Here is a 26,449-nt window from a genome sequence, read left to right on the forward strand (position 1 = left end):
GGCGGCGACCTCGGTACTTACTTTTTTTTTCCTCTCTCTTTTTCTTTCCCACCTGATATGGATTTTAGGTAACTCGTTGATGTGAAATGAGAGCGGCGCGTGGTCGACCACCGCTCATGCGACACAAAAACGTATGTTCTGTTAATAATAGCATTATATTTGAAATAGTAATGTTTACAACATACAATTGCAATTTGTTACTACAGTTCCAAGTGTTCGATAATGTCTCTCGCAAAGACGTCACGTCACGCACCATCATCTGGTTCCATCCACGAAAATTCTTATTTCACGCTTTTCTCTCTCACACATGCATACACGTATTCTCTTACTCTCTCTCTCTCTCTTTCATACTTTTTCTCCTTCTCTCTTACCAACTTCTCACCATGGCTATGTTTGGGGTAGCTCGCGAGTCTCGGGAAATCGGGGGTGGAAGCGGCAAATCTAATCGCAGACTATCGGCGTCGAAAAATAAGCCGGCGTGTAATGTACAGTAACGGATGCATGTACCCGGAGGAGTTGGGAGGGGAGGGGGATGTAGTGCAGAGTAACGGAGGCGACAGGCGGACCGGAAATCAATCAATCTCAACGTGTATATTGTCGCATATATTGGTGTGTCTGTAACGCTCGAGAGCGCAATCCGGTTCCATCCGGGTTACGCCGGATCTCGAGTCACGTGTCGCGACGGCAAAGCGCAACTCCCGCTTACCGTCGTCCCGCCACCTTCCTCGCATTCACTCACGCTCTCGCACCCTCGGTTCTTCCCCCTTTCACTCCGCAGCGCAGTCACGGTAATCGTAGGACTAATTGCTCACGCAATTAATAATTGTTTCTCTCCCTCTCACACTTTCTCATTCTCTCTCTCTCTCTTTCTCTCTGCCTTTCTCTCGCTCGCTTTCTCTCGTGATCAGCTGCTGACGCTATATCGAGTTCTATGTAATCATAATCGTGTACCTATGGACTATGGCACTTGGTGCAGCTAGAGTTGAGATTTACGGGTTGGATACGGCTTAAACGGTGTGTCGTTTAGGTACTTATCGTTTAGAGCGTTATCGATGCTGTCGTTATAGTATAGTGGTATGCGAGACACATGGTAATTCGTGCGTTTTTTTTTTCTTCCCGTTTATTACGGTGTACACGGGCGGCGGTCGTGGTGCACCCCGGTCCGCGATCACGCGAACCGCCTCGTTGAAGACCCGGCCCGGAGCCGCGTTTCTAAGGGCTTCCGCCGGCCGCCGTCGGGAATGGGCGGTCGTCTGGCTGTTTGCCAGAACCTTTTCCCCGCCCCTCTTTGCGAGCGTACGCGTCATTAGGCGCTCTCAAATGAGCCAATTTAGCGACACCGCCGTGCCGCGCGTCGGATCCGCGCGACCCGCTCGACCCGCTCGAAAGTGATTTATGACGAAAGGGTCAAGGTTTTTCCGCGCACCTTAAACACCCTTTGTGACCGACTTTACGACTTTTCCGCGTCCCCCCTTCCCCCTTCCTCCGCCCGCGCAGCTTTTAACTGTAACGCGAGCGGAGATAGGTAATTCTATTAGCCGAGCGTAAAACGACGTTGATGCATTCGGCTTTTATGTCGCGAGCCATGGTTAATTAACTCCGGTTTAATGGTTCGCGTTGCGCCGAGGATCGTTATTCCACCAACTTTTATTTTCGTGAAAAATTGTTGCGTGAAGTAGGCGAAGGTAGGGACCGATAGTGATTAATCGTTGTTTTTAAATAAACTCGACAAACGTGATACATATATATATGCGGCAATCGGACCAATGTACAAATAATCATTTTTGTTATCGACTATAACGTCTCTTCCGTGAAGCACGTCGAAATCACGTGGAAAAGGAAACGAGGCGTGGAAAAAAAATGAAAGAAATTGACAAAAATAGAATATAAAAAAAAAAGAAGAAACATTGAACATGGCGAATTATTTCCTCCACGCTCGAGATTATTAAGGCAGCGCGCGCGACAAAATCGATCGTCTGTTTCCGCTCTAAATACACTATTTCCTAGATACTCTCTCAAAGTGTACGATTTAGGTGTTGCGCGAGAGATTCGGTATACTGCACGAGAAAATATTGACACCCCCGACGCGCGAGGCGCGCTCAGGGCCGTCAGCCGCGTTCGCGTCAGTCCCATCGTCGTCCCTTTAAAGCGCCTGGTTCTCCAAAGGGACGCGAAAGCGCACAGCACTTTGTGCAACGAACGGAAGCGGCTGCGTTGGGCCGGGAGTGAAACATTAATCGCGTTACTTCTTACCCTAGACTTACACGTACGTATTGTACTGTATATATACCTCGACAGTCCTTCTGTCGCGTGAGCGATCAGCGCGGGCGATTCTCTCGTATCGATTCGCTTTTGGTGCAACTCGAGTTCGGTGTTCGCGCGAGGAGACACTTCAAATATAGGCCCTCTGTCCAAATCGACTCGTGCAAAAATATCCTCCTTGCTCCGAAAGGGTTCGGTAGTCCGATGAGAAAAGGGTATTTTTGTTTGTTTTGTTTTTCTCGCAGCACGTCCGAAATCGTGGTCGATGGAACTATCATGCCGATTCTCTCAACCTCCTTATGAAAAAGCGCAGAATAAATAGTATTAAATATTATAGTATTAAATTGAAACTAATATATTCTCTCCAACAATCATTGTTTTATATGTAAACAAGAATATAATTTCATATGTATGAAACGAGAGTATAATTTTATATATAAACAAGAAGTTATATTCTTGTTTATATATAAAATAACGATAATCTTGCTTAATATAATTTAATCTTTAAAAAATTTGATAAGCTTAAATTTCATTAAAATGTATATTTTTACTTTAATATTGTAATAGCCCTCTAAAGAGATAATATTATTGTTTTGTTAACAATAATACATTAGAAAATTCTCATTCCTGGCTTGAAGATGTTATTTTCTATCCAATACTTTTTCCTCGCTATTCGTGAAAATTATTATTGAATAATAAAAACATTTTTCTTGACGAAACAATAACTATTTATTCCTGATTTCACTAAATTTTTTTCTGTGTATGCAATCTTGTTTCAATATTTAACATTTTGAAAGCAACGACATTTTCAAAACAAGAATATCCTTCTTTTTCGGGGAGTGTAAAAAATTGATTAGCTGTATCGATAAACTGACGATATTTCATCAGTAACTGATGAAAACTGATGCAATATTATTAGTAAGTGATACAGCTAATCAGTTTTCCCTCGTAATACTTTTTCTTAAAGGCCCGCTATTAATTTTCATTTGCCTTTCGCTTCGAATCGACCGATCATCTTAATTGTAAACTACGATCGGGGACAATGTAAATGATGGAATCACTTCATACTATAGGAATCGGAACAAGGCTGAAACTTTTTGCCCGCACCGATTTATTTATGTACGCGGGAGACTCGCGTGTTGCAATCAATTCCCGGCGCTATCCGAAGAGTCCGCGGCGCTTCGTCTCGTCCCAAACCGGAAACGCTTTGCGCTTTAGCACTCCGAGTTTCCCTCCTGCTAGAAAAGCAGCTTAGGATCGATCGCAGCCCGGCAGTCTTGTTTAATTAACAGTTTAGATCGTATCTACGGCATGATCGATAAAAACGTGCTATTCCAGAAGCGTGCAAAGATGCTCTACAAACACCGGTATATATTGCAAAGGCATGGGAAAAAAAGTAGCCTAAGTCTACAGGATTCTCTTACAGAATATATTAAAAGTCTGTTTCTCTTTTTCCGATATCAGGTATCGCAATTTTCCCCGCTTGTGAAATCTTAATTTTAATAATTAATTAATTTAATTTGGCGGTCGCAGTAAAACTGTAAGGAGTCTTCTACACTTTCCCCGCTTGCAGCCATTAATTTTATATATATGTATACATGTACATACTTTGGCCAATTTCTTTATACAAAATTCCTCTATTTAGAAAGAGCATTTTGGAAGATAATTACGTTTTCATCACTCACACAGGGAATTAAGAATCACCCGGCGAGCGCCACGTTAGTAGATCGTAGTTTAATAATTGACCAACGTTCCAAGTGGCCATGAGGGCCGCGTGCAGCCCTGATGAAGTTATTCCGAGTCTCGAGCTGTCCCGGTTTATAGTCACATAGTAGACACATAATACGGGTGAATAAAGAAAACTTTGTTAACCGCGCTTGACCGACTGACCAACTAACTCTCGTTAACAATTCGTCTCTAGAGCGAGAATTATAATACCCCAGCAGAGGGTTACGACGTTTCTACTCGCGATGAAGACAGCGAAGCTGAAAACGATGACCGGCGATTTAAGTTAAACGTTAAATACGTTGATCGTGTCTAACTGGAGCTTTCTAGTCGCGATTTCCCGGAACGCAACTCGTACGGTAGGGCGGAAATCACCCTGGAAATTACCTCGCGTTTGCAAACTAACGATAAATGAAGACATTTTCTATAAGACTAAATCCATTTCGAGTCGGCGGAAAGTTCCACGTAGACGAAAGGTGACTCGATAGATTTCAGGAGGTATATCCCTCTGTACAACGCACGCGAAGCAACACCGGGCACGCAATTAATCACAAAGAGCATTATTAATTGACGCGGGTACGAACGGTCAATCCAGGGTAACTGACTCCGATTAGCGATTTTAGCTGCCTCATTCCAGATCATGGGCCTGTATTGTAATGGGAGGGAATGAAAAATACTTGGACGGTCGATTAATCAACGTTGGCGCAAGCGGCGCTCGTAATCGCGCGTTCGTACCTCATCGCCGGTTCGCCAAGTTTGGCGCGCTCGGAGTCTTTAACGGAAACAAAGGGGGATTAACGTGCACGCGGATTACATCGAACACGGATTTTGCGGCTGAAATTCGCGCTGGATATTACGCCGGATTATGGCTTCATCTTAACCCCTCTGACGCGCCGCCCGCGAAGTCAAAGTTCCGGCTAATATAATTTTCATCGGTGGAAGGAAGCTTTCGCGCGATGCCGGGATAACGCGGACTGGGGCGGGACGGGGGGGAAGGGGGGCTCAACGAGCCCAAAGTCCCCCGTATTGTCCGCGACGTTAGCGTTGAACCGTATCTGAAACGCGATATAGCGAAAAGTCCCGAATAGCTTAATACCTCGGGAGCGGAAGGCGAGAGCTCGACGAGCCGTTCCGTGACCCGCGAATAAAAAGGAGGAAATGTTACACAGGGTGTCCCAGATTTTCGCGCCCGCCTGCCTTTAGACCGGCAGATTTTTAGGCAAACTTTTGGAGCCAATATTTTTCTTCCGGCAAAATCCAATTGACGCATTTGCTCACAAGGTATTGAACTGGATTTTTACATTTTTAAAAATTCTGATGAACAAAACGGTGAATATTTATAATTTCGCGTTCAATAAAAAAAAAAGAAAGAAAAGGGAAGAAAATTACGATGCACCGGGGTTATCTCCGACGTGCTGAAAATCCATCGGAGGGTTAAACGAATTGGCACTGCGCTGAGCTCGATTAAATTATCGTTGAATTTATATTCGTTCCATCGCGGAGCCCTCGCTCGCTCGCTTACGACGTAATAAATGCGAAAGTGGTGACAATAGTCCTTCTCCCCCCCCCCCTCACTTTATCTTCGTTCTTACAATGTAATAAGCGTGAAAGTGGTGATAACAGTTTCTGTCCTCCTTCCTTTTTCGTCCGAGCCTCACGAAGAAACGAATAAAGGCCTCGTAAGCCTTAACCGGAAGCATAGAACACAGACACGGTCCCGTAAAATATCGAGAAACCTGATACGTTATCGATCTCGATCTATCTATTACTCAATTATCCCATTATTATCGTGTCCGCTGTAAATTATTAGTTTCTTCAACATTGTAATTTATGATCCTTTCACGTGAAAGTATTATACATGTAAAAGGGTACACCTCCGGTCAAGGGTTGAAGGGTTTATCTTGAAAGATTATCCTTCAGGGGTGGCAGGAAGGCACGCTGTACTGCCCGCTCGATTTAACCCTCATAAAAATTACCCCTTTCCCCCCCCCCTTTCTCCCCCGCGACACGCATGCATAATATTTACAGATTTGAGTATTGTACACTTTGCGGGAAAGGCGAAAGCAGTGGAGTTTCAACGAGTCCAATTTTCCGCGATGCGGAAGAGAGAATGGATTATTTTACGCCAATCATTTCATCGCACATATAAATACATAACTTTTACGTTTTACAGCCTGCTTCTATTCTCGGAAATTTAAATAATTTGAAATAAATCTCGTAAAAATTTATTTCGAAATTCTTCGCGAGCTTATCGAAATTAAATCGGTTTCAATTCGCGAGGCGTTTGTATTTTTCACGACCCGTGATTCATGAAAAATACAAACTTCCATATAACTTGGAAGAACAGAATTTTTTTTACCTTTACATGCACACGCATCCCTCGCGTGCAATTACATTCCCATAAATCATAATCCAACTCGTCATAACTCAGATCCGGAATTCAGAATTCCGCATTCGCGAATTAAGCTTGTTAATTAATAGCCTCGTCTTCGCAACCGTACATTGATTGGAATTGTTTAATTAGCGAGATTATCTAACAGGAAAGAAATCGTAGAACGTTGAAATACGAACTGAAAAGAATCTCGCAAAAAATTCTGATCCTTTAATGCGATTTTCAATTATATCGGTCGCGAGGGCGTGCGTGCGTTTGTGCGTGATTCTGACTCGCGTCAAAATTTGCGTTGCTCTAAAAGAAAAAAAAATATATTTGTAAAAACAAACGCAGATTTTTACGCTACTCTACCTATTGCACGAGGATACATCTGTATAATAATTAGAATGCTTCTCGCATGTATACTAAACATCAACTGTTTTAAGGCCATTTTATGGAGAGTCGCGCGGAATCGTGCAGCATCAGCGAAAACCATCCTTCGTCTCTTCTACTTCCCCATCCTTCACGACCCTTTCTTTTCCGCCACGCAATCCTCGTCCGACTGAAATTCGATACGATCGCGATCCCGTTTCACATCTCGTCATCGGAGATTGATACCGGGTGTAACTCCAACGAGTTCAATTCTCTCGATGTCGCGGATACGGAAAAATAAACCTTACGGCCATCGTGGCGTCTCCGTTGTCGCAAAAATAACAAAAAAAAAGGAAAAAAAATACGCAGGTATCAGTTTCGCGTGCAGCTAGTAGTGATATTTGATCTCGTGAAAATTGCAACGGTCTCGCGATCTCTGATCAGCACGAAACTGTAAAAAAGCGACGTTTTCAAGATAAACCGCTCGCTTTTTGTTACAATAATTTTTCTTGCACGGCACTTAAGCAGGCAGACGAAACGATCGTAGACGCAGACGATTTTACGATAGATAATGTTTAATCGCAAACGTATTCATCGTCTCGATCGATCGAAGGCCAATTTTTCCGTAGTCGAGGATTTCGTGTAGAAATGCGAATTTATTTCTGGTAATTTTGAAACACGGTAAATAATTATTTAAAAAAAGATGATAAATTACGTACGTGCTGTAGAAAAATATTAAAGACGAAATTATGTTCGCTGAGGTACGGAATTTACCCCACTTTATTGCGCAACGTTATTTATCTCACCACGCGCGTGGATTGCTCGAAACAAGTCGCCCTTGCATACGATCTTAATACAATAGATAAATGACAAAGAGCAAAACTGCTCTTGCACTGTTGTTTTCTTATTGTCGTCTTATATATTGTGATATTATACGTTACGTGACAATTTAGATTTTCCGCGTGTAATATAACAATTACGACTGCGAAAGAATCAATACGAAAGGATTATTACTAACTAACGGTCAATTAACGCGCGTTATTTAGTTACTGCGTAATTATTACGCATAAAGAATCGGTCTTAAACGAACGATCACGACGGGAGAGAGAGCAATGTGTGAGATATTTTCCATTCTCTCTTTCCTCTCTCCTTTCGTGCCGCTCGAATCGGTACGCGGTACCGGTAAATTTCGTTCGCTCGCGGTGTTAAACGTCACGCTCTGTAAATCTAACCGGCTGGCCGAAATCTACTTGCACGGGGTAATTATTTGGTGGTATCGTTTATTTGATCATACAAAAGACGATCGACCTCCTTCTCGTTTTCTCCCTCTACCCTACCTAGGTGCGAAGGGAAACGCAATTCGATAAATCGAACACATTTCGTCCCGACATCCTGATAAAACGAAAAAGATACATAAATTAACAATAAAGGATAAAAAAATAAAAATTATAATCGACAATAATATATTTTTTTATATAGTGCAATCAATACGTTATGTATATATATCTGTATATATATATATATATGTATAGAATGATCAAGTTAATATTTACACTCTATATACGTACTTCTACTGATTTTTGCGGATCCGTGTGTTTGCACAACAATTTTCGTGTGCTCTTAATCTATCTAGCTTCTCTACCGCACCGGTATGGGGCTATGGCAACTAACGTAATAATGGCAAGTACTTGCTGACGGAAAATCGAGAGAGCCAATACTTGGTGGTGCAAGTACAGACTTTTTGTGGAATGGAGCGATTGAAGAGTCGCGATGAAGAGAGACCGATGAATCAAGGCCGATTAATCTCGTTTTGCGCAACGTTGATAGATATATCGTGTTTACGTTGCACCCTCGAAAAAAAAAAAAAACAAAATTTGTGACTGCCCGTGATATCTTTTTTTTTTGTATCTCTGAACAAAGATACTTTCAAATAATTCGAGTTAGGCACCCTGTATATGGCGAGACGCCGATTATCCGGATATAAAATGAGAGAAAGAGAAAGAGAGGAGAGACCTACATAACGTATCTGTTATTGATTACCTGTGCAAAATTTTCACGTGTAAAAAAATATAAACAAGGTATAGTATTAAAAGCAACAAATACAAAAAAAACAATCATGTGATATAAAAATATTCATATAAATTTGAACATAAATATTTCGTATAAATATAAAAATCATAAAAAGTAAAAAAATATTTCAATGGAATATAAAATAAAAATTTTGTCTTGCATTTTTTTTAAATGAACGTCAGTCGTCCGGGAGAATCTGTTCGGGATAATCGGCGTCCAAATGTTTTATCGTACAGCATTACGGGGCTTCGAGACTTTATGCGAAACGCGCTCATTGCTCGTAACTAAGCCGATTAGTTCGACAATCCGGCACGCATAATCGACGTAATTGCGACGTTGTTTTGCATTTTTGTCGCTTATGCCTCATGCCTAGAACTCATTCTCGTTACGACACCGAACGGTTTTTCATTTTGCCCCTTCCGTTTTTTTTTTCTTTTCTATTGCGAGGTGCTCTCGCGCTCTTCTTACTCTCAAAATTTCGCAAACGTGAAATCGTCACTTTGGTGGGAACGTGCGATAAAGCTCTATTTAGCGTCAGCGGATCTTACACGCGGAACTGTGAAATTGACAAACACAACTGGATGGACGGGTGGTGAAAGGGGGGGGGGAGGAAAGCAGGGCGGGGGATGGGGTTTTGCTATTGCTCTGTGATCGAGTCTTATCTCTAATACATTCAACAACTAGAAACAGAGAAACACTGGAATCGTGCCGCAGCCGAATATGAAATTCTCGACCCACCGTGTTTATTGTGTGTGATGTATGTTGTATGTGGAAGTTCTCTTTGCGCAAATCTATTTTTACCTATCTCTCGCGTCTAGTGCGTGTGTATGTGTACATGTTCCTTCGTTCCCTCTTTCCTCGTTTTTCCCCCTTTTTTTTTGGAGTTTTAGGTCACGAGGGTGTAAGCCGTAAAACGCGTACGCTCGAGCAGGCGGAGTGTGGAAGCAGTCGGGAAGTTATTATACGAGTCCACGAATCGCTCGCCGCTTGGTTACCGCCTCGTCCTACACGTACATACATATATACACGGCTGCTGCGCAAAAACAATGTGTTCGAAACATTACTCAACATACATACTTGGGGAACTGCGCGGAGAAAAAGAATTCGTCGACACAGCCGAATTTGTCACTGTCGCCAGTGAGAGTTTCGTTAGTTGTTATATTATGGACAGCAAAAAGACAATTGCTGGGAGAGACGGCGTGGAATTTTGTTCGATATAACCTTTTACAATTTTGTTTGTTCTACTTACGAAATAATTAGCGCGTTCTCGAAGCACTTTTGCTACATCTTTTCATCAGTCCGATATTTCTGGAGAGTCTTTCGCAGAAGCCGTATCACGAATCATCTTGTTGTAATGATAAACGAAACCACAATTGCTTGTCAACGGAAAAATTTTGTACAATATTCAATTTCAACGTCAGTAGATTTAAACAAGTCCCGTTGAATCGCTGCATAGATGGCAGCAGTGACAGTTTCGCTGTGTGACGGGGAAGTTCCTTCTCTCGCTGTGTATGTGAGAGGGTAGAAATCGCAGAAAAATGCTCCCCTCGCGTATTCGGGGGGAAAAACGGCTCCGCATGGACGATGATAAATTTATACCTCCGAGGGTTTCGTTTTATTCTCCCTCGGAGGAGAGATGAAGAATGCAGACGCGCGTGTACGTGTGCACGCGAATTTTCTTTCCGTCTCAACAATTTCGAAAAAAAAAAAAAAAAAAAAAAAAATTAAAGAAAAAATGTATTTACATTTACATATAACTCTGCAACACATGCCATGTATACACAATAAAATAACTTGGTCCAAGAATAACGCAGAACATCCAGTGTTCAAATTCAATCAATAATTTATACAATCCGATAAATAATTTGATAAATAAATTTTTATGGTGACACGTCCAATTTAGAGAGCGGCGTAAGCTCTAATCGATAATATCGCGAAAGAAAAAAAGAACATGTTAAGCGGCGTCTACAATACAGTTATTATACAGTATCGTTAAGATGTTACGACTCTGCGACGAACCAATCAAAAGAGAAAATATATAATTTTTTCTTCTTTGATTGGTTCGTCGCAACGTCGTAACATCGTAACGACTGTTGATTGTAGACGACGCTTTATTTGTAAGTGCGCGTCCGGAACGTATTACAATTGCAATATTCATAATTTAATTGTGCGAATTGTGTCTCTCGTTGCATCGCCGCATTCTTCTGCAGTTTCTCCGCTTCAAACGTCAAACAGAAAAGGATCCACTTTCGTCAAATGAACAATTATTAAACAAAACAACAGATCAATACAATATATCACTCAAGAATCACCCAGATTTGATATACATCTCACTTTTCCCCTCTTTAAAGTTTAATGCGACATGTTGCGTGAAAAATGCCTTTCACTTAATATCTTCTCCCATTCACTATTCGTAGATGTATACATATCATGTATATGTTGTGTGTATGTATATATATATATATATATATATATATATATATATATATATATATCTTTAATATAGTCTGCAAAAGATAAATTTAATCTCAAGGTAACTGAATGTATATAAAATATCTCTGCTATACATATATATGTACATACATACATACATATATATGTACATACATACATACATACATACATACATACATACATACATACATACATATATACATACATACATACATGTATGTGTATGTATGTATATGTATATGTATATGTATATATATATATATATATATATATATATATATATATATATATATATATCAGAGATTTTTTTCACTCAAAATTCTTAGTATATTTTCGGGATCCCGAAAATAAACCGAATTTTTTGTTCGACAAGTAAAACTGTTCAGTCTGAGCTATACAGCACTATATATATTTATATATGTGTACAAACACACACACACACACACACACACGCACACATACATATATATAAATATATATACTTGCATCTATATATTATCCTCCTGAGTCTGTAAGCTGAAAGGCAATTTTCGTACGCCTCTTTGCCGTACACGACATACAAAAAATACCACAGAATATACACATAGAATAACGAATTACGTTGTTAAATTCCGAACAAAAGTCACAATAATGATGCCTCACGACAGTCCGCTCCTCTCTACTTATCCCTATATATGTATACCATTTTGCGTAAATAAAAATGATTTCGGTCTAAAATTATATTGCTAATAGGCGCTTCCTTTCTTCGCACGGGAGCGCGCTCGCCGCTCCCAGAAAAATTACGTGTTAGAATAAGATAATTAGACTTCTTTTACTCACTAACGTAATAATTAAAAAAATCTGATTACTCTGAAAAATTCGAGATTACTTTTTAAAAACTGTTCCTTAGACAGTACATTTTCTATTTCGAACGCTTAACCGTGCTTCCGTTTTTGTTTCTTTTTTTTCACTGGTATACACCGTACGTTCCCGCGTGTACGCATTCTTTTTTTTCCACTCTTTTCTTTTTATGATTTTAATTTAGTTTTTATCTCATCCGTATTATGCACTTTCGCCCGCACTTAGGAGGGCAACTTAGGACCATCACATAATTCACCATTTCGCGATTAATGGAATTATTACGCATTAATTACGAGGTATGTTTAAGTCGAAAAATTAGCAGCACGTTTACTTTTATTTTGATTATTCCACCTGTGTGAGTTTTGTATATCACATATTTTAGACATTTGTTCCGGTGTGTCTTGCAGATCTTCGTAGTGTTTCCCGGCCTTTTCGTTCGTCTTCCGTCTCACATTACTTCCTCAAGATTTGTACCGTATAGATTCGACAGGTCGTTCATCAACGAAGTTGCACTTGATAATACGTAAATGATCGTGACGTGTGACCCGTTGGTTTACAGTCCTTTACTTTTTTTTTGTTGGTGAAATAATTTAAGATTTTCAGCTTTGCAATTCCGAGTGCAGTATTCGATATATGTACTGCTCGCGTTCCTTTTTATACATTGGATGAAGTCTTTTTATTAATTGTCGAGTGCAAATTTTATTTATACTTATTTATGCTTTACGTTCTTTCATTGTGGATTGATGCTACTGTAAAGTAGATAACACGACTGTATTATCCGCTCTCAGCGTTACTACTGTTTTGCGTTCGATTTACACAATTTACATTCCGGATACATTGTTTCACACTGTGCGAACTTACACATTCGTCTTATCTACGTTATCGCGGTTTCCATGTTAGAGTTTTAAGCAGTTCGTTAGGGCGTATTACGAGGCGTTGAGTGTCATTATGGCGTATACACATGTTTTTCTTCCTTCTCCCTTTTGTTTTTACAGCACTGCACTTCCTTGTTATATGAAGATTTTAAGGATAGTAGAACCTCGATAAAAAGGGTCACGTGAAAAGTTCGATTTACGATTAGCCTAGCGTTTCCCTCGTTTACACATTTAAATTAATTTGATATACCTAATATGATACTGTATGTTTTACACATATGAGGGCTTTCTTTGTTATTTTATTACTATCGCCTTCTTGGCAATTCGATTGCCGAATTCTTTATTATCTTTGACCACAGAACGAAACAACCATTTCTTTTAAAAATCCTTAACAAGAATTAATTAAAGATAAATAACACTTGTAATAAAACTAATACAGGTCCTTTTGCAATAATCAATTTTAATAGACTTAGAAAAAAATAACCAATCCAATTAGATGCTCTCAAGGTGTATATAAATTAGTGGATAAATAATTTATCTTCGTAAAAAATTATATTACCCTTGCGTAATATCATACAATAAATATGAAAATGGAATATATCCTCGTAAAAATTAAGGCAAATTATGAGTGACAAATAATGGCAATTTTGATAAGAAAGATAAATGTGACAGTAATATTATAATATTATAGTTAAAATAATATTACTGGCACATACATACGGTTTGCGTGAATTATATTACACTGTAATATATCACGTACTAATAACAGAAATAAAATTATCGTAATAGAATTTCTTTAAAGAATAACAATCACGATATAATCGACGATATGAAGCAAAAATCATAATAAAGAACTCGGCAATAGATTTTACTTACGGTTCTAAACATTGTTTGATTGTTTAAATTATTTTAGGTTAGTTCCTAGTTGACCATAAGTGTATGCGATTCCATGGGCGCCGCACTATCGTACAACGTATCCGTATCTTGCGTAGGCTCACCCTGCAGCTGACACTGATTGCTCAATGTTCCGGCACCGCAATCGCAAAAGAATCTAGAAATATTAATATGCACACGATTACATTATGATTACTTCATTTACAGCAAATGCGGGTTTAGATAATGCACGAAGTCAAGCTTGTGCGAGCTCACCGATCGTGTCTGATGAATTCTACGTCGTGGCCAGCGTGACAAGTTTTTATACAGTTAACGCATATCGCGTTCCGATCCGTTGTGTTGCACGTTTGACAACGATAGAAGTCGTGCATGGGAAAGGAAGTGTACGAAGAGATTTTGTATAAACATTGGCCATTCCCAACCGCTTTCTCTACCGCGTCTTGATTATTAAATATTTTATTGCCTAAAAAACAAGAGAAAGAAGAGCGTGCGATAATTCTTTATTTAGAAGCGCCGGCGGCTGGTCACCGGAAATGAGTATTTACCTCTAGTCGTCGGTTGCACCCCGCTTGCCAGACACAGACCGCCGAATCGATTATTGAATATTTGATTGAATTCCAGGGTAGCGGTGGCGTTGTTAGTTATTTCGACGCCAGCTGCCAAACCATCGAAAATCCGGTTCCTCCTTAGAATCGGCTGCGATTGCGTTGATATAAGCACGCCTGCTTGCGCGTTGCGAAATATGTCATTTTCCTCTAAAATACCTGTATCAAAACGCACAAATCACAATTCTGTTCTTTTAAATGCGTTTATTACATCTACATGCAGAAATTTCTTCATTTTTATTGTATTCTTTGTGATAAAAGTTTAAAGATTATAAAATTATCATTAATTTTTAAATTGGAATAATTATGTTTGATTACTTGCAATTACTTTGATTGTATGAAGCTTTCTTTAGTCAGTATCAATTTTAGTAAAAACAGGAAAATGTATTTAACTGAATATTTCAAGAAAAAGTATAAATTTTTAAAAAATTTTGCTGTTTATGCGATATTTATTGTTAGTCAATTACCAAAATTTCGCTAAAAAGAGAGAACGTCTTTACCTTTGCCCCCGTTAAATATACAGATTCCGCCGTCTCGTCCATCGTATATTTTGTTCCTTTTAAGAGTTGGATTGCTGTCAGTCTTAATCCAGACACCAGCCATTGCGTTGTCAAAAATCTCATTTTGTTCGAGTAAGCCTAAGCCGCTATTATACACTAGAACGCCACCGTTTTGTCCTCCCCATATCTTATTACCGCGTATTACCGGATTACTGCCAGTCCTGGAGAAGCAACACGCATTTTCAGTCGATTCTTATATTAACCCATATCCAAAATTACTAATAATAAGCTACAACCTTTTACAAAGTGAAAATTACCTTATTTGTACTCCTGAATACAAATGATTGAAAATATCATTGTCCTCCAATTTCCCATGACCATTGTCATAAAAATACACACCAACTTGTTTGCCACTATGAATTCGATTTCGCCTTAAAACCGGCGTCGAACCCGTTGTGATCCACACGCCTGCCAAGGTATTAGCATACACCTCGTTTTCTTCTATCAAACCTTGGCCCTTTTCGTGCACGTAAATGCCGCCGTGCTGACCATGATGTATCTTATTGTGTCGGACGATCGGATCCGAGTTTGTTCTGATTTGTATGCCAGCTAGTGCATTGCCGTAGATATTGTTGTGCTCAATCAAACCTCTACCTTCGCCGAATATGTACACTCCACCTTGATGGCCATTGTATATTTCGTTCCGACGTATAGTTGGGTTCGAATTCGATGTAATCCATACACCAGCAAAATTGTTCGAATGAATTTTGTTGTCAATAAATTGGCCTAGACCGTTTTCATGAACATAGATGCCACCGGTCTGACCGTGATGAATCTCGCAGTGAACAACAGTAGGATTAGCCCCAGCTTTCACCTCAAAACCTGCTATCCGATTATTGTGAATGTCGTTGGCCTCGAAGTAACCGAGTCCGTTATCGAACGTGAATATTCCTACATCGCGACCGTGATGAATGTGATTCCGTCGCATGATAGGATTCGCGTAATTCTTCACCCAGATGCCAGCGAGGGCATTCCGCGAGATCTCGTTGTCCTCGTATGTACCCTGAGCGTAGTCGGTCACGTACAATCCGACATTCTCGCAATCCGATATGTCACAATTCTTCACTAACGGATTGGCACCCATGCCCGACACGCAGACCGCTGCACCAACTGAAAATTGAAAATATGTATGATAAATAAAATTGCCACATTCATTTGCATTGTATATCGAATAAAGTAGAAATATTGAAGATAAATTGCTTCAGTCTTTGTGATACATTGAATAATCATAAATCTTATAATCATTTTATTATAAATAATTAAATTTTATTATAAAATCATAAAGGTATATTCCAATTTTCTTTACAGGGTAATTTTAAATGGTAATGGATTTATTTAAAGCATTAAGCGTGCACTTACCGACACTTGAACTTCTGATGATGCAGTGGTCGACAGTAGGACTGCAATTTTCACCAACTTCCAAACAATAGTGCTTGTGATGGGGTACCGTACTCGTGACGTCGGGCGTGAATTTTAACGTGAGATGCCCGGCGTAAGCGCGTTTTGCACCCTCTACAAACATAACCGTCGACTCGCTCTCTCGTTCTAGAATGACAGACTCTGCGACATTTCCCGGCGCGGCACCAATCAATGCTACATCACTGTCGATCACAAGAAATTCGCCTCTATATGTGCCAGCATGTAGAAAAACTAAGTGCTGTGTCGAAGTATCTTCCCCACTCGTTTGTGAATTGCTATTACAACAACCCTGCCCGCCCGCAGCTGTAGTGCCGCTGTTCGTCGAGGCGCTGCTGTTGCTTCTGTACTCGTCGACGTAGTCCAGTGCACCCTGAACCGTGTTGAAATACGGCAGATTGCGGCCTTTAAACTTTAAATCCTGAAAGCCAGGTCGCACGTGTACGCCTCTGTATAGTTGCCTAAAACTCTCCTTCCACGGATTCTGGTACTCGGAATCGTCCGGTGAGACAAATTCGAATTTACACGGCGCTGGATTGAACAACGGCAGATCATATTCATAGACTTGTTGATACAACGACTTCCACAGTTCCGTGTCATTCGCAATCACTTGGAAACGCTTGCAGACTTGCGAGACACGACAAAGATCTTGCTCCATAAGGTAATTGAATATCGTGAGTAAGACTTCATCCGGTAGCTCATACTGGAGGTAATGCGCCGCAGTGTTTGTATTTATACCTGTCGCGAGAAATCAAAGTTAGTGAAGTTTAGTGGAATCAGTAAACTCAGAATCGGATTTCTAAAGATCCATGCGTCGAGAGAAATGAGCCATTAGGATTTTTGCATATTAGACTGGGCATTAATATTTTTAATATATTTATCATTATATGCTAATTCTTTCGGCGCATAGAGCAATTTCTAATTCGACACTCGTCAAACGTTAATAATCGCCTTGAAACGTACCATCCGTGGACAATGAACACGTTCGTCTCGGTCGTTTCCTCGCTGGTAGAGACGACGAACCGAAGGTAGCGGCAATGCCACCCGATGGCGGAAGGGCAGAACTCGTGCCAGGCGCCGGATCGGGATGCGGTGGACTTTTGCGTCTCAGATCGTACGGCGACGAGTGCAATTGAGGTGACGGTGAGGGAGCGGCCACTCCGGATACACTAGGGGACGAGCCTCGTCCACCACTTCCGCCGACTCCACCGCCAGCTGCTGTTGAAATGTGCAGATTGGACGTTGGACATGGCAGCTCGACTAGCTCGGCTAAAAACAAAATGTGATCATTAGAAGAAAGGAAAGCAGCAAAGCTTTTTTAAAAAATCTCTGCAAGTTCTCTAAAAAGAAAGATAATCATTTTAGAAAAGGAGGTTTTTTCATTCTTGTCTGTCCGCAGATTTCTAGAAATTTAATTTGAGGTATAGAAAGCAGCCTCTCTCTCTAATATACATTCTCAGTGTGAGCATAAACAGTCTTGTATAACATATTAATACAGCTTGAAAATAAAAGGCATATTTGTAACCACATGTGCAAACATTCGCTATCTGCTGCATAATTTAAAGTGAGCCAGAGACCATTAGAGAAATTTGCATGGTGACACAAGGTGACCTTGTTTTACAAATATCGCGGCATAAATGAGATAATATAATGTCGCAGGCCCGCAGAATCTGTTAATAGAGAGCAACGCTGCGATTACATGTACCACAATGTAATTGTTGACATTATGCAAATCTAATTACACATCAATGTGTGCAATGACGAAATCACGAACAACGAAAATGACACGCATGAGTTGCCGTTTCGAATCCTCTTTAAATACGTCGAAAACTACGAAGTCAAAGAGTGCGTGTCGTACAATAGGACATCAGTGCGTCGCGCGTACCTTTCCCAATAACGCGTTTCCGTGTAACACGATTAACGGAACTCGTGAGCACAAACGCGATACGTTTTGTCTAACGCGGTCTGCGTTGTCGCGAGTCCGAAATTTACGTTAGATGGCTAGCGGAGCACAAGCCCCCATTGACAGAAGCCCATTGACGGCCCCCGACCATCTCTCTCCATTCATCGGCGAATCATTATCGCGTAGACATCACGGACACCACGCGAGCGAGTCGTCATCGCGCACGGCTCCGTTCCGTTCCGTAAACAGCGCCTTGACGTTTCACTTTCTAGCTGGCCGCTGCCGACAGCACGCATGCACACACACACACACACACACACACACACGCGCGCGGTGGACAGCGCGCAGCGCGAGCACGGGAGGGCGCTGCTCGTGGGATCCACGAGAATGCCACCGTCGATTTCGGGGGGGGGGCCCCGAGGATCTACTCTCGATCACGGTTTCCGGGTCACACTCGCCGAGTCCTCTCGCGAAAGTGGAGCACACACCGGCAGTTCGTCACTCGAGACGCACCGGCGGCGGCGGCGGCGGCGGCGCCGATGCCGCGTAACCGACGTCGGCTCCTCCCTCCTCCTCTTCATCCTCCTCCCCCCTTCATCACTTTTTTTCCTCTCCTTCTGCAAAAAAGCTCCTTTAAATGTTTTGTCTTCCGAAGAGAAACACCGTGGGCGATTTAACTCCCCGGAGATCTTAAGAATCGCGAGCACCTGTTACGGTTACACCGACAGCAGAATTCTGTCGGATGACATCATTTTTTTATTCTTATCTAATCTATCTCGCTTTAACAAATCCAAATATCCGAATACTCGAGCGTTAATCTGCATGTCATGTAATTGCCACTTGAGTTTAATTAATTGATATTTAATGTATAATTCTCAAAGAGAATATACATTGCTTTTAACACGTGTAAGAGTTTCAAGTATTATCTTGACGCGACAATAATTTAAATAGCGATTAAATCTCCCCAAATATTTGATATGAATATCAAAATTGTAACGGTCTCAAGAATATTTGCTCACTCGTCCTCCCATTCTGCCTCTGTTTGTTCTCTCGCTTCTGCTCTCCTCCTCCCTCTCTCTCTCTCACGCTTCTTCCTCAGCCGCTCTCTCCCCTCTTTCGGACCACCGGAAAATTCGGCACCGATCGACGTGTATCTCGCAAGCTGCGCCGCGTTCCAGCCGGATCGCTGGCGATTCGGAAACAAGAGAGAGGAGAGAAAGGGGGTGGAAGGGAGGGAGGGAGAGAGAGAGAGAGAGAGAGAGAGAGAGAGAGAGAGAGAGAAGGGAAAGAGATAAAAAAGAAGAACGCGGGGATGGGCTGCGACTCCAGAGCCAGCATTCCGGCGGATTGATCGCGAAGCGGACGGATCGCGAATCAATACGATCGGGACGTATGGTTGGTGGTACCGCTCACGCACAAAAGCAAACGTTCTCCAACGGAGAGCGCGGGACTTTGCTCTCGCGATCGCGATATCGCGTTGCAATAAGGGTCGTCGCGTTCGCCCGGCGGCGACGGTATCGCCGGTGGGGTCGTTCAACCCTTATTATATTATAGCCCGGAGACACACTCGGCCCCGTGATACATGTTATTGCAACGGGGATCACCCACCGTCCCCTCCTCCCGCCCCCCGCGTTTCGCTAGCTCACTCTCCTCCGCATCGCGTGCCTCCGCAAAGCGGACTTTGCGATTTGACGATTCGCGCTCATTCAAGGCTGATGGGATCCGGCGATTTAAACGGCGCTCCGTATGCACACGATTGTTTATACTATCACTATTGCCGGACGGCACCCGCGGCACTGCGAGAGATCCACCGTGTTTCGCGACTCGTCGCGGGAAGGGGAGGAAAAATAAAATAAAAATAAAAAATAAAAAGTGTCGCAACCTTCCGGGTCCGCGACCGTGTCGTTCCCCGTGGACGCGCAGCCGCCAATCAGAAATTATTCACAAATATCGAAGAGCAATATGGCCGTTAGTAGCTGCCAATCGAAAATTGCCCGCAAATCCGAAAAGCGATTCGCGGACACGGACACGAGCAGCCCCGCGCGGTCCGGGGAGTCGAACAATCGGGCACGGCTGACAGCACTGACGTTCGCACTGTCAAACGCACGAATGTCATCTTAATGTAAGATGCCTCCTTCAGCTGCTACACTGCCCGGAGTCCCTTTGTCGTTGCAGCTGTGCGACCCAAGCCGCGTCGCTCCGATTGACATCGGAGCGGAGTTTTGCCACATCGAGCGCACATTCGACGCTACCTAACCTTAGCTGCGACGACGCGTAGAAATACTCGGAACAGCTAGACACCAAATTAGCAGGCAGCGGTTAGCGAATGTTTAGAACAGACTGTTTCTTACCAATCTCAAATCTATGTAACAGTTCACCTGATTCTCGACTTCTCTTCTATTTTTCTCTGCGGACGCGGACAGAGAGTATGAGGTCACCTCTTTAAGTGCCTTCCCAACAAATACCAAGTCGTTCCGAGAGCGAGAGAGCGAGATTTCGGAAGGGAGCTAGGGAACGCGAGGATCGTGGGAGAGAAAGGCGTCGGAGAAAGAAATCGTGGAGAAATGGGCGGATAGAGCGCGGAGCGAGGGCGAGAGAGCAGGAAACGCGATACGCGTGTGTGCATACGCAGACCGAGGAACAAAGGCAACAACGATGGAGATGGCGGAGGCCGCCGAGTCCGGACAGCACCCTCGGGATCGCGGGACACAACGGCGTTTCGACGAGACGAAAGGGGAGAGATCGAAGCAGAGGCGACGGCATCGCGGCCGACGAGATCCTGGACTCTCGTCCCCGTCTTTGTCCGTCCGTCTGCTCGCTCGCTCGCTCCCTCTTCGTTCACTCGTACGCTCGTTCGTTCGTTCGTTCGTTCGTTCACTCGCTCCTTCCTCGTCGCGCTCGCTCGCTCATTCGCTTACTCGCTCGCTCGCTCGCTCGCACGCTCGGCTTACCCGTTCTCAGCACGAGACCGTTGTTCCTGTTTTTCCGACGCGACCTCCGCGGGTAGCCGCGCGTAGACGACGAAAACGACGCGCTCGGCATCTTCGTGTCGTCGGCGGCCCTCGTCGGCGGTCGTCCTCGTGTCCGTCCTCGTTGCCGTCGTTGTCCTCCTCCTCCTCCTGCTGCTGCTACTGCTCTACCACCTCCTCCCCCACCTCCTGCCTCTCCTGTTCCTCCGCTGTCGATCGCGGCTCGTCGCACTTCTCGTATGCGAGGACGCGTCAAGCACCTTCCCCGGCAGTGGGGCAACCGCCGCGGTGCCGTGTTCGGCGGACGCCCACGGCAGAAGCTGCCAAAAGCTTAGGATGCACTACACAATAGCGACACTACCACCGTGCATGGCGGCCATCTTCTTGGTCTCTGCTCGCCGACTGGCCCAGAGGGCAGCCGCCAATCGGACAAGTTTCTGCCCCGCGAGTGCGTGCGGTGCACCCCCCACCCCCCATTCGACCCGCACCGTCACACCGTCTCAACCCTCTGCCGCTGCAGCGCCTCTATCTCTCTTTCACTCTCTCTCTTTCCTTCTTTCTCTCTTCCCCGCGGTCTCCGCCAACGCCACTGGGCTTATTACCGAGCCCCCCTTCCGCAGTGGAGCGCGACACAGGCGACCGACATCGGTTATGGAGTTATGGAGGCCGCGGAATCGAGTACCGATAGCTCGCCGAATTGCACCTTCGCGATCCTCGCGTGCCTCGCGCTCTCGATCGTCTACGTGGCGAGCCTATATGTCTGGAGTTCGCCGCACAACAGGTACGTGTGCGGTAACGCGTCCGCGGTAGCGAAACGTCGTCGTCGACGACGGCGGCGGCGTTGTCGCGATCACCGCATACTCTCGACGTCAATGGATCGTTCCCCCCCGCGCGCTGCTTCCTCCTCCTACTCCTCTCAAATGTCCATTTAGCGAGGACTCCTCGCGCGGAGGAGACTCGCCCCTCCGTCTCGTCGGAGCGCACTCGTCTGTTCGGTAAACCGCTCGCGATCGCGAACCGTCCCGCACCGACCGGATGAATGCTGTGTGACTGACGCACGCAGTCGTCCGCACGTGGTGGCGCTCCCTGTCGCGGTGCTGCTCCTGGCGTTTCTGGACAAACGGCGCCAGCGCCACCCAGCGTTGGCTAGGGACGCTACGCGCCATCATGTCGAGTGCGCCGTCTAGCTCGTACGCGATAAGCTGTGATAAGTGGCGTTCGTTTGGCGCGACATTCGAATCTGAATGTGACAACGTACTAAACATGCGCTTAAAATAATTGCTTCATACTTTTATAAAATTATTCGAATTAATAATTTATACCGATACATTTTATAAAATGTTTTGTGACGTTTTATATCAATGTTAAATGATAAATAGATCAGTTTACAATTTTCTCCTATTTTTCTTTGATAGTAAAAATTAATCGTCAGTTTTAATATTAAACAAGCGTAATTTATGCAATCTAATATAGGATTTCGATCACAATTATAAAATAATCACAGCTAGGCTAAGATAAATATCAATTTTTCTCGAGAACTATATATAATAAATTAACATATTTACTTATAAAAACAAAATATTTGATGTACTTAAATGTTAAGTTTTATACTCGACACTTTATGTTTTAGAGAGCATCCGTCGACCATAAAGAAACGATTTTTTAGCGTATTTGTCATGACTCTTGTTTCACCAGCGCCCTTGTACTTTGGACTAAATGAGAAAATATTTCGAGAGGTATTTTTCGTTTACACGCGATTAGATGATCCTGCATAATCATTTTATAGATAAATTTATTTCATTATCTAACAGGCAACCATCTGGGATATGCTGGGCCTTCGATGGGTGGGTTTGGTACAGGCGACTGTGATATCGTTGCTCCTAACGATGATCCTGTTTCTAGGTCCCTTAAGTTTACAGGGATTCAACGGACGACTGTTCACCGGTTGGTATCCAAAATCAAACCGAATGGCCCAACAATTAATAGATGTACATCTGTCTTAGAGCCCATATACTGGCTGGGAGGTTTACGAACTTTAACTTGGTGGAGAAATCAGGTGGTTGCTCCATTGTCCGAGGAGTGGACCTTTAGGGCATGCATGTTGCCGTTGCTTCTGCAATGCTTCACACCGACTACTGCCATATTCGTGTGCCCCCTCTTCTTTGGGGTGGCTCACTTCCATCATGTGGTGGAGAGAGTAAAGATGGGAATGAGCATTAAACGCGCGTTAGTTATATCCTGTAAGTTTTGACGGGGATATCTAGGAATCTATGATGTACAACGAACTAATTTGCGTTGAATTTAGGTTTTCAATCTGCGTACACGACAATTTTTGGGGCGTACGCAGCCTTCCTCTTTGCGAGAACAGGTGAGGTCATCTTACCTTCTTTTTCTTATTCTAAAATCGAGTTTTTGTTTTTATTTTATATATTTTTCTTAGGACACTTCATTGCACCATTTGCCGCGCATTCATTTTGCAATCACATGGGATTTCCCGATCTTTCTGAAATAGCGGCATATAAGGATCCATTGAAAAGAGCTGGATTCATGTGTCTGTTTGTGATTGGCTTGGTTGCCTGGTGCTTCCTGTTGATGCCAATGACTCATCCGTCATTGTTCAATAATAATTTATTTTGGACTAAACACTTTATATGAGACACGTCCGATCTTTAACAAATAGGACATAACAAATTCTAGGGTTAAGTATTTTTACGCAGAATTTACTGCAGTTGTTCCACCAATCTACCGGTTTACATTGTTGTGGAATATTTTGTATTTATGTCTGACAGAGTACAATACTTGTCTGTCGAAGAATATTGCGAGAATTAAAATTAATTCAGACTAATTTCAACTATGTATTCGATAACGATATATAATTTAACTGATCGTGCAATTTGGCGTTGTTACAAAATATATCACCGTAGTGCCTGAGAGTTAGACTTTTATAGTGGCGCTTACGAATGTCACAACAACTACTAGATAGACGAACGTATTCGTAAAACTAAAATGTGCAAAAGATCTCTAACTCAAATTATTATTTACGAATTGTCGCATTTATATGCCGCAACATTACATTATTTCACGATCACGATCTGTTAAATGTTATCGATATTTTCAAACAGAGATTTTTGTAAACAAAAGTTAATGTAATCTAATGAGAAAATTTCTAAAACGATCTTTCTAATCGTCTACTTTTATAACAGTCTATATGTATAGTGTATATACGATGTCTATATGGCAGTGATAAATATTCAAATAAATATATACACGTACCATCGCCATACACTCATACCAATGGTTTATTTAAATCACAGAAGTAATGCGGATACGCAACAATTATTATTATAAGTTTTATATATGTATATGTACATCGATGAACGCTATACATTATATATGCAGTAAAGCCATTGTAAAGTAATTGTATATAATGAGAGTACAATTCGGTTTTCGAATATGTGTAATATTTTAAATTGCACACATAATGTATATCGTTCTTTAATCGAGAGATGAATGGTCAGCTTCTTGAATAATATTCAGGGCATGAAATGTTGATACAATGTTGAAATAGATATAAGCTAGTGTTTAGCTTTACAGTCGAAGCAAAATCCCTATATAGAATTATTTAATATATAACGACGGTTACAATGATTTACAATTTATTAACATTTATCAGAATTTAAAAAATATGATAAACTTGTTTTAATGCGTTGCGAGACATTAAAATAATGTGACAAATAACATGATTTCGTGTATGATCAGCTCGTATTTGATTTACTTTGTAACATCGATAAAGAATATATATAAACAAAACGTTTAACTTATACTATCAGTTCATGATTCCATCGAATGTCTATTCCTTCCCTTACCTTATTAAACAAGACAAAATATATAAATTTACATTTCGAACAATATAAATATCATAAATAAACATAATATAATTAAGCTCCTAAATATTAATAAAATTTCTGAAATAGTAAATTTTCGAAAAATTTTGTTATTATATGTCAATATTAATAACAATTAATAAATTAGTACTTTTGGGTACGTTCAAAAGCGATAGCATTATCAAACTTTCTTAAAAATATAATTTAATAAACATCTACATATACTTACGCACAAGAAAAAATTTCCTATTAAAATAATCGTTTCAACATTAATGGCTATAAAGTTCATAAATGCAGTCATGTCCTTTGCTGTATTATTTATAAATTGCACTGTGTTTAAGATAAATAGTGAACTCCGGTTTTAATAGATATGAAAATTAGAGATGGGATCAAGTTCAATAAGTATTTAAAAATCTAAACCAAATCCAAGTTTCACTTTCTAGAATTCAAATAATATTCATAAGAAATAATATTTTAGACATTTATACTTGCGAAATAATCGACTAGAAATCCTCGAATTTTAAAATTTGTAAGCATCTGCAAGAATTCGAGAAATGTAGTGATAAATAATTTATATCATAAAGAATCTTTTACAAGTAATACTTGACATTCTTAGTAAATAAATTTTTTTACTAGAAATAAAATTTCCAGTAAAATACTTGTAAAGAATTCGAACACATTTGGCTCAAGTTTATTTAGAAATAATACTATTATGTTTTAAGGTACTCGTAAAAGGTTTGAATCTATTTTGTCTACGTTTGAGTTTATTTTACTTTTGTGAAAATGCTTTTACTTTTCAAAATAATTATAAACTTCGAGATTACGTAAGCTTACTTGTAAGATTAAGACTTAATCCCATCGTTAGTGAAAATGCAAAGATGGTGATTTAGGAACTATGGCTACAGACTTTTTGACGGCTCAGCTGCTCATTAATAAATAAATAATTAAATAAATGCAGATTCTGATTGCGTGCACTTTGGCACAACGTACCTCGAGCAGATACATTCTCATGTCTGACTTGGTCCAGGCGCTGGGTCTGGATTTTGCGATTGATTGAGAAACAATACGTTGCTCGACTTAATTCTAGGTCCAGCTGCGAGCAACGAAGGAGACGGACTGATGCAAGGCGTTGAGCAATGACTGTTGCTCAGATCACATTGATCCAACAACTTCCAGAGTTCTTCTGGCGTAGGTCCACCAGAGGTGTCTTTTGCTAAAAGATATGGAAATCGTAAAAATCTAGCAATAA

At 41.7% G+C, this 26,449-nt stretch overlaps 3 protein-coding genes across 7 annotated transcripts in view; 1 reads left to right on the top strand and 2 right to left on the bottom strand.

Moving 5' to 3' along the window:
• Positions 1–136: 136 nt before the first annotated feature.
• LOC105203241 (F-box only protein 11) lies at positions 137–21,686 on the bottom strand. Of its 2 annotated transcripts, XM_039458352.1 has the most exons (9): positions 21,299–21,686; positions 17,408–17,713; positions 16,388–17,182; positions 15,286–16,138; positions 14,969–15,189; positions 14,409–14,627; positions 14,119–14,326; positions 13,846–14,020; positions 137–2,558 (listed from the first exon to the last, which is right to left on the bottom strand). In XM_039458352.1, exons 1-8 carry the CDS (start codon positions 21,387–21,389, stop codon positions 13,891–13,893), a joined length of 2,823 nt encoding a protein of 940 aa, XP_039314286.1. In that variant the 5' UTR covers positions 21,390–21,686; the 3' UTR covers positions 137–2,558; positions 13,846–13,890. The 2 variants fall into 2 exon arrangements, with proteins under 2 accessions (XP_039314286.1, XP_025988764.1); XM_026132979.2 differs by lacking the exon at positions 137–2,558 and having other exon boundaries at positions 12,254–14,020.
• A 193-nt stretch (positions 21,687–21,879) lies between these two features.
• On the top strand, positions 21,880–25,137 carry LOC105203231 (CAAX prenyl protease 2). Its single transcript, XM_011172008.3, has 6 exons — positions 21,880–22,097; positions 22,947–23,052; positions 23,128–23,260; positions 23,320–23,556; positions 23,622–23,684; positions 23,757–25,137. The coding sequence occupies exons 1-6, from the start codon at positions 21,976–21,978 to the stop codon at positions 23,969–23,971; spliced, it is 876 nt and encodes a 291-aa protein (XP_011170310.1). The 5' UTR covers positions 21,880–21,975; the 3' UTR covers positions 23,972–25,137.
• Positions 24,598–26,449, bottom strand: part of LOC105203218 (BTB/POZ domain-containing protein KCTD3) — a 57,525-nt gene continuing 55,673 nt past the window's right edge. For all 4 annotated transcript variants that reach the window (XM_039458354.1, XM_011172000.3, XM_026132985.2 and 1 more), the window contains one exon: positions 24,598–26,413. In XM_039458354.1, coding sequence (XP_039314288.1) covers positions 26,208–26,413 — 206 coding nt within the window. In that variant the 3' untranslated portion in view covers positions 24,598–26,207. The remainder of the gene's footprint in view (positions 26,414–26,449) is intronic.

This window comes from Solenopsis invicta, chromosome 16 (assembly GCF_016802725.1).
Source record: "Solenopsis invicta isolate M01_SB chromosome 16, UNIL_Sinv_3.0, whole genome shotgun sequence".
NCBI classification, from domain to species: Eukaryota; Metazoa; Arthropoda; class Insecta; order Hymenoptera; family Formicidae; genus Solenopsis; species Solenopsis invicta.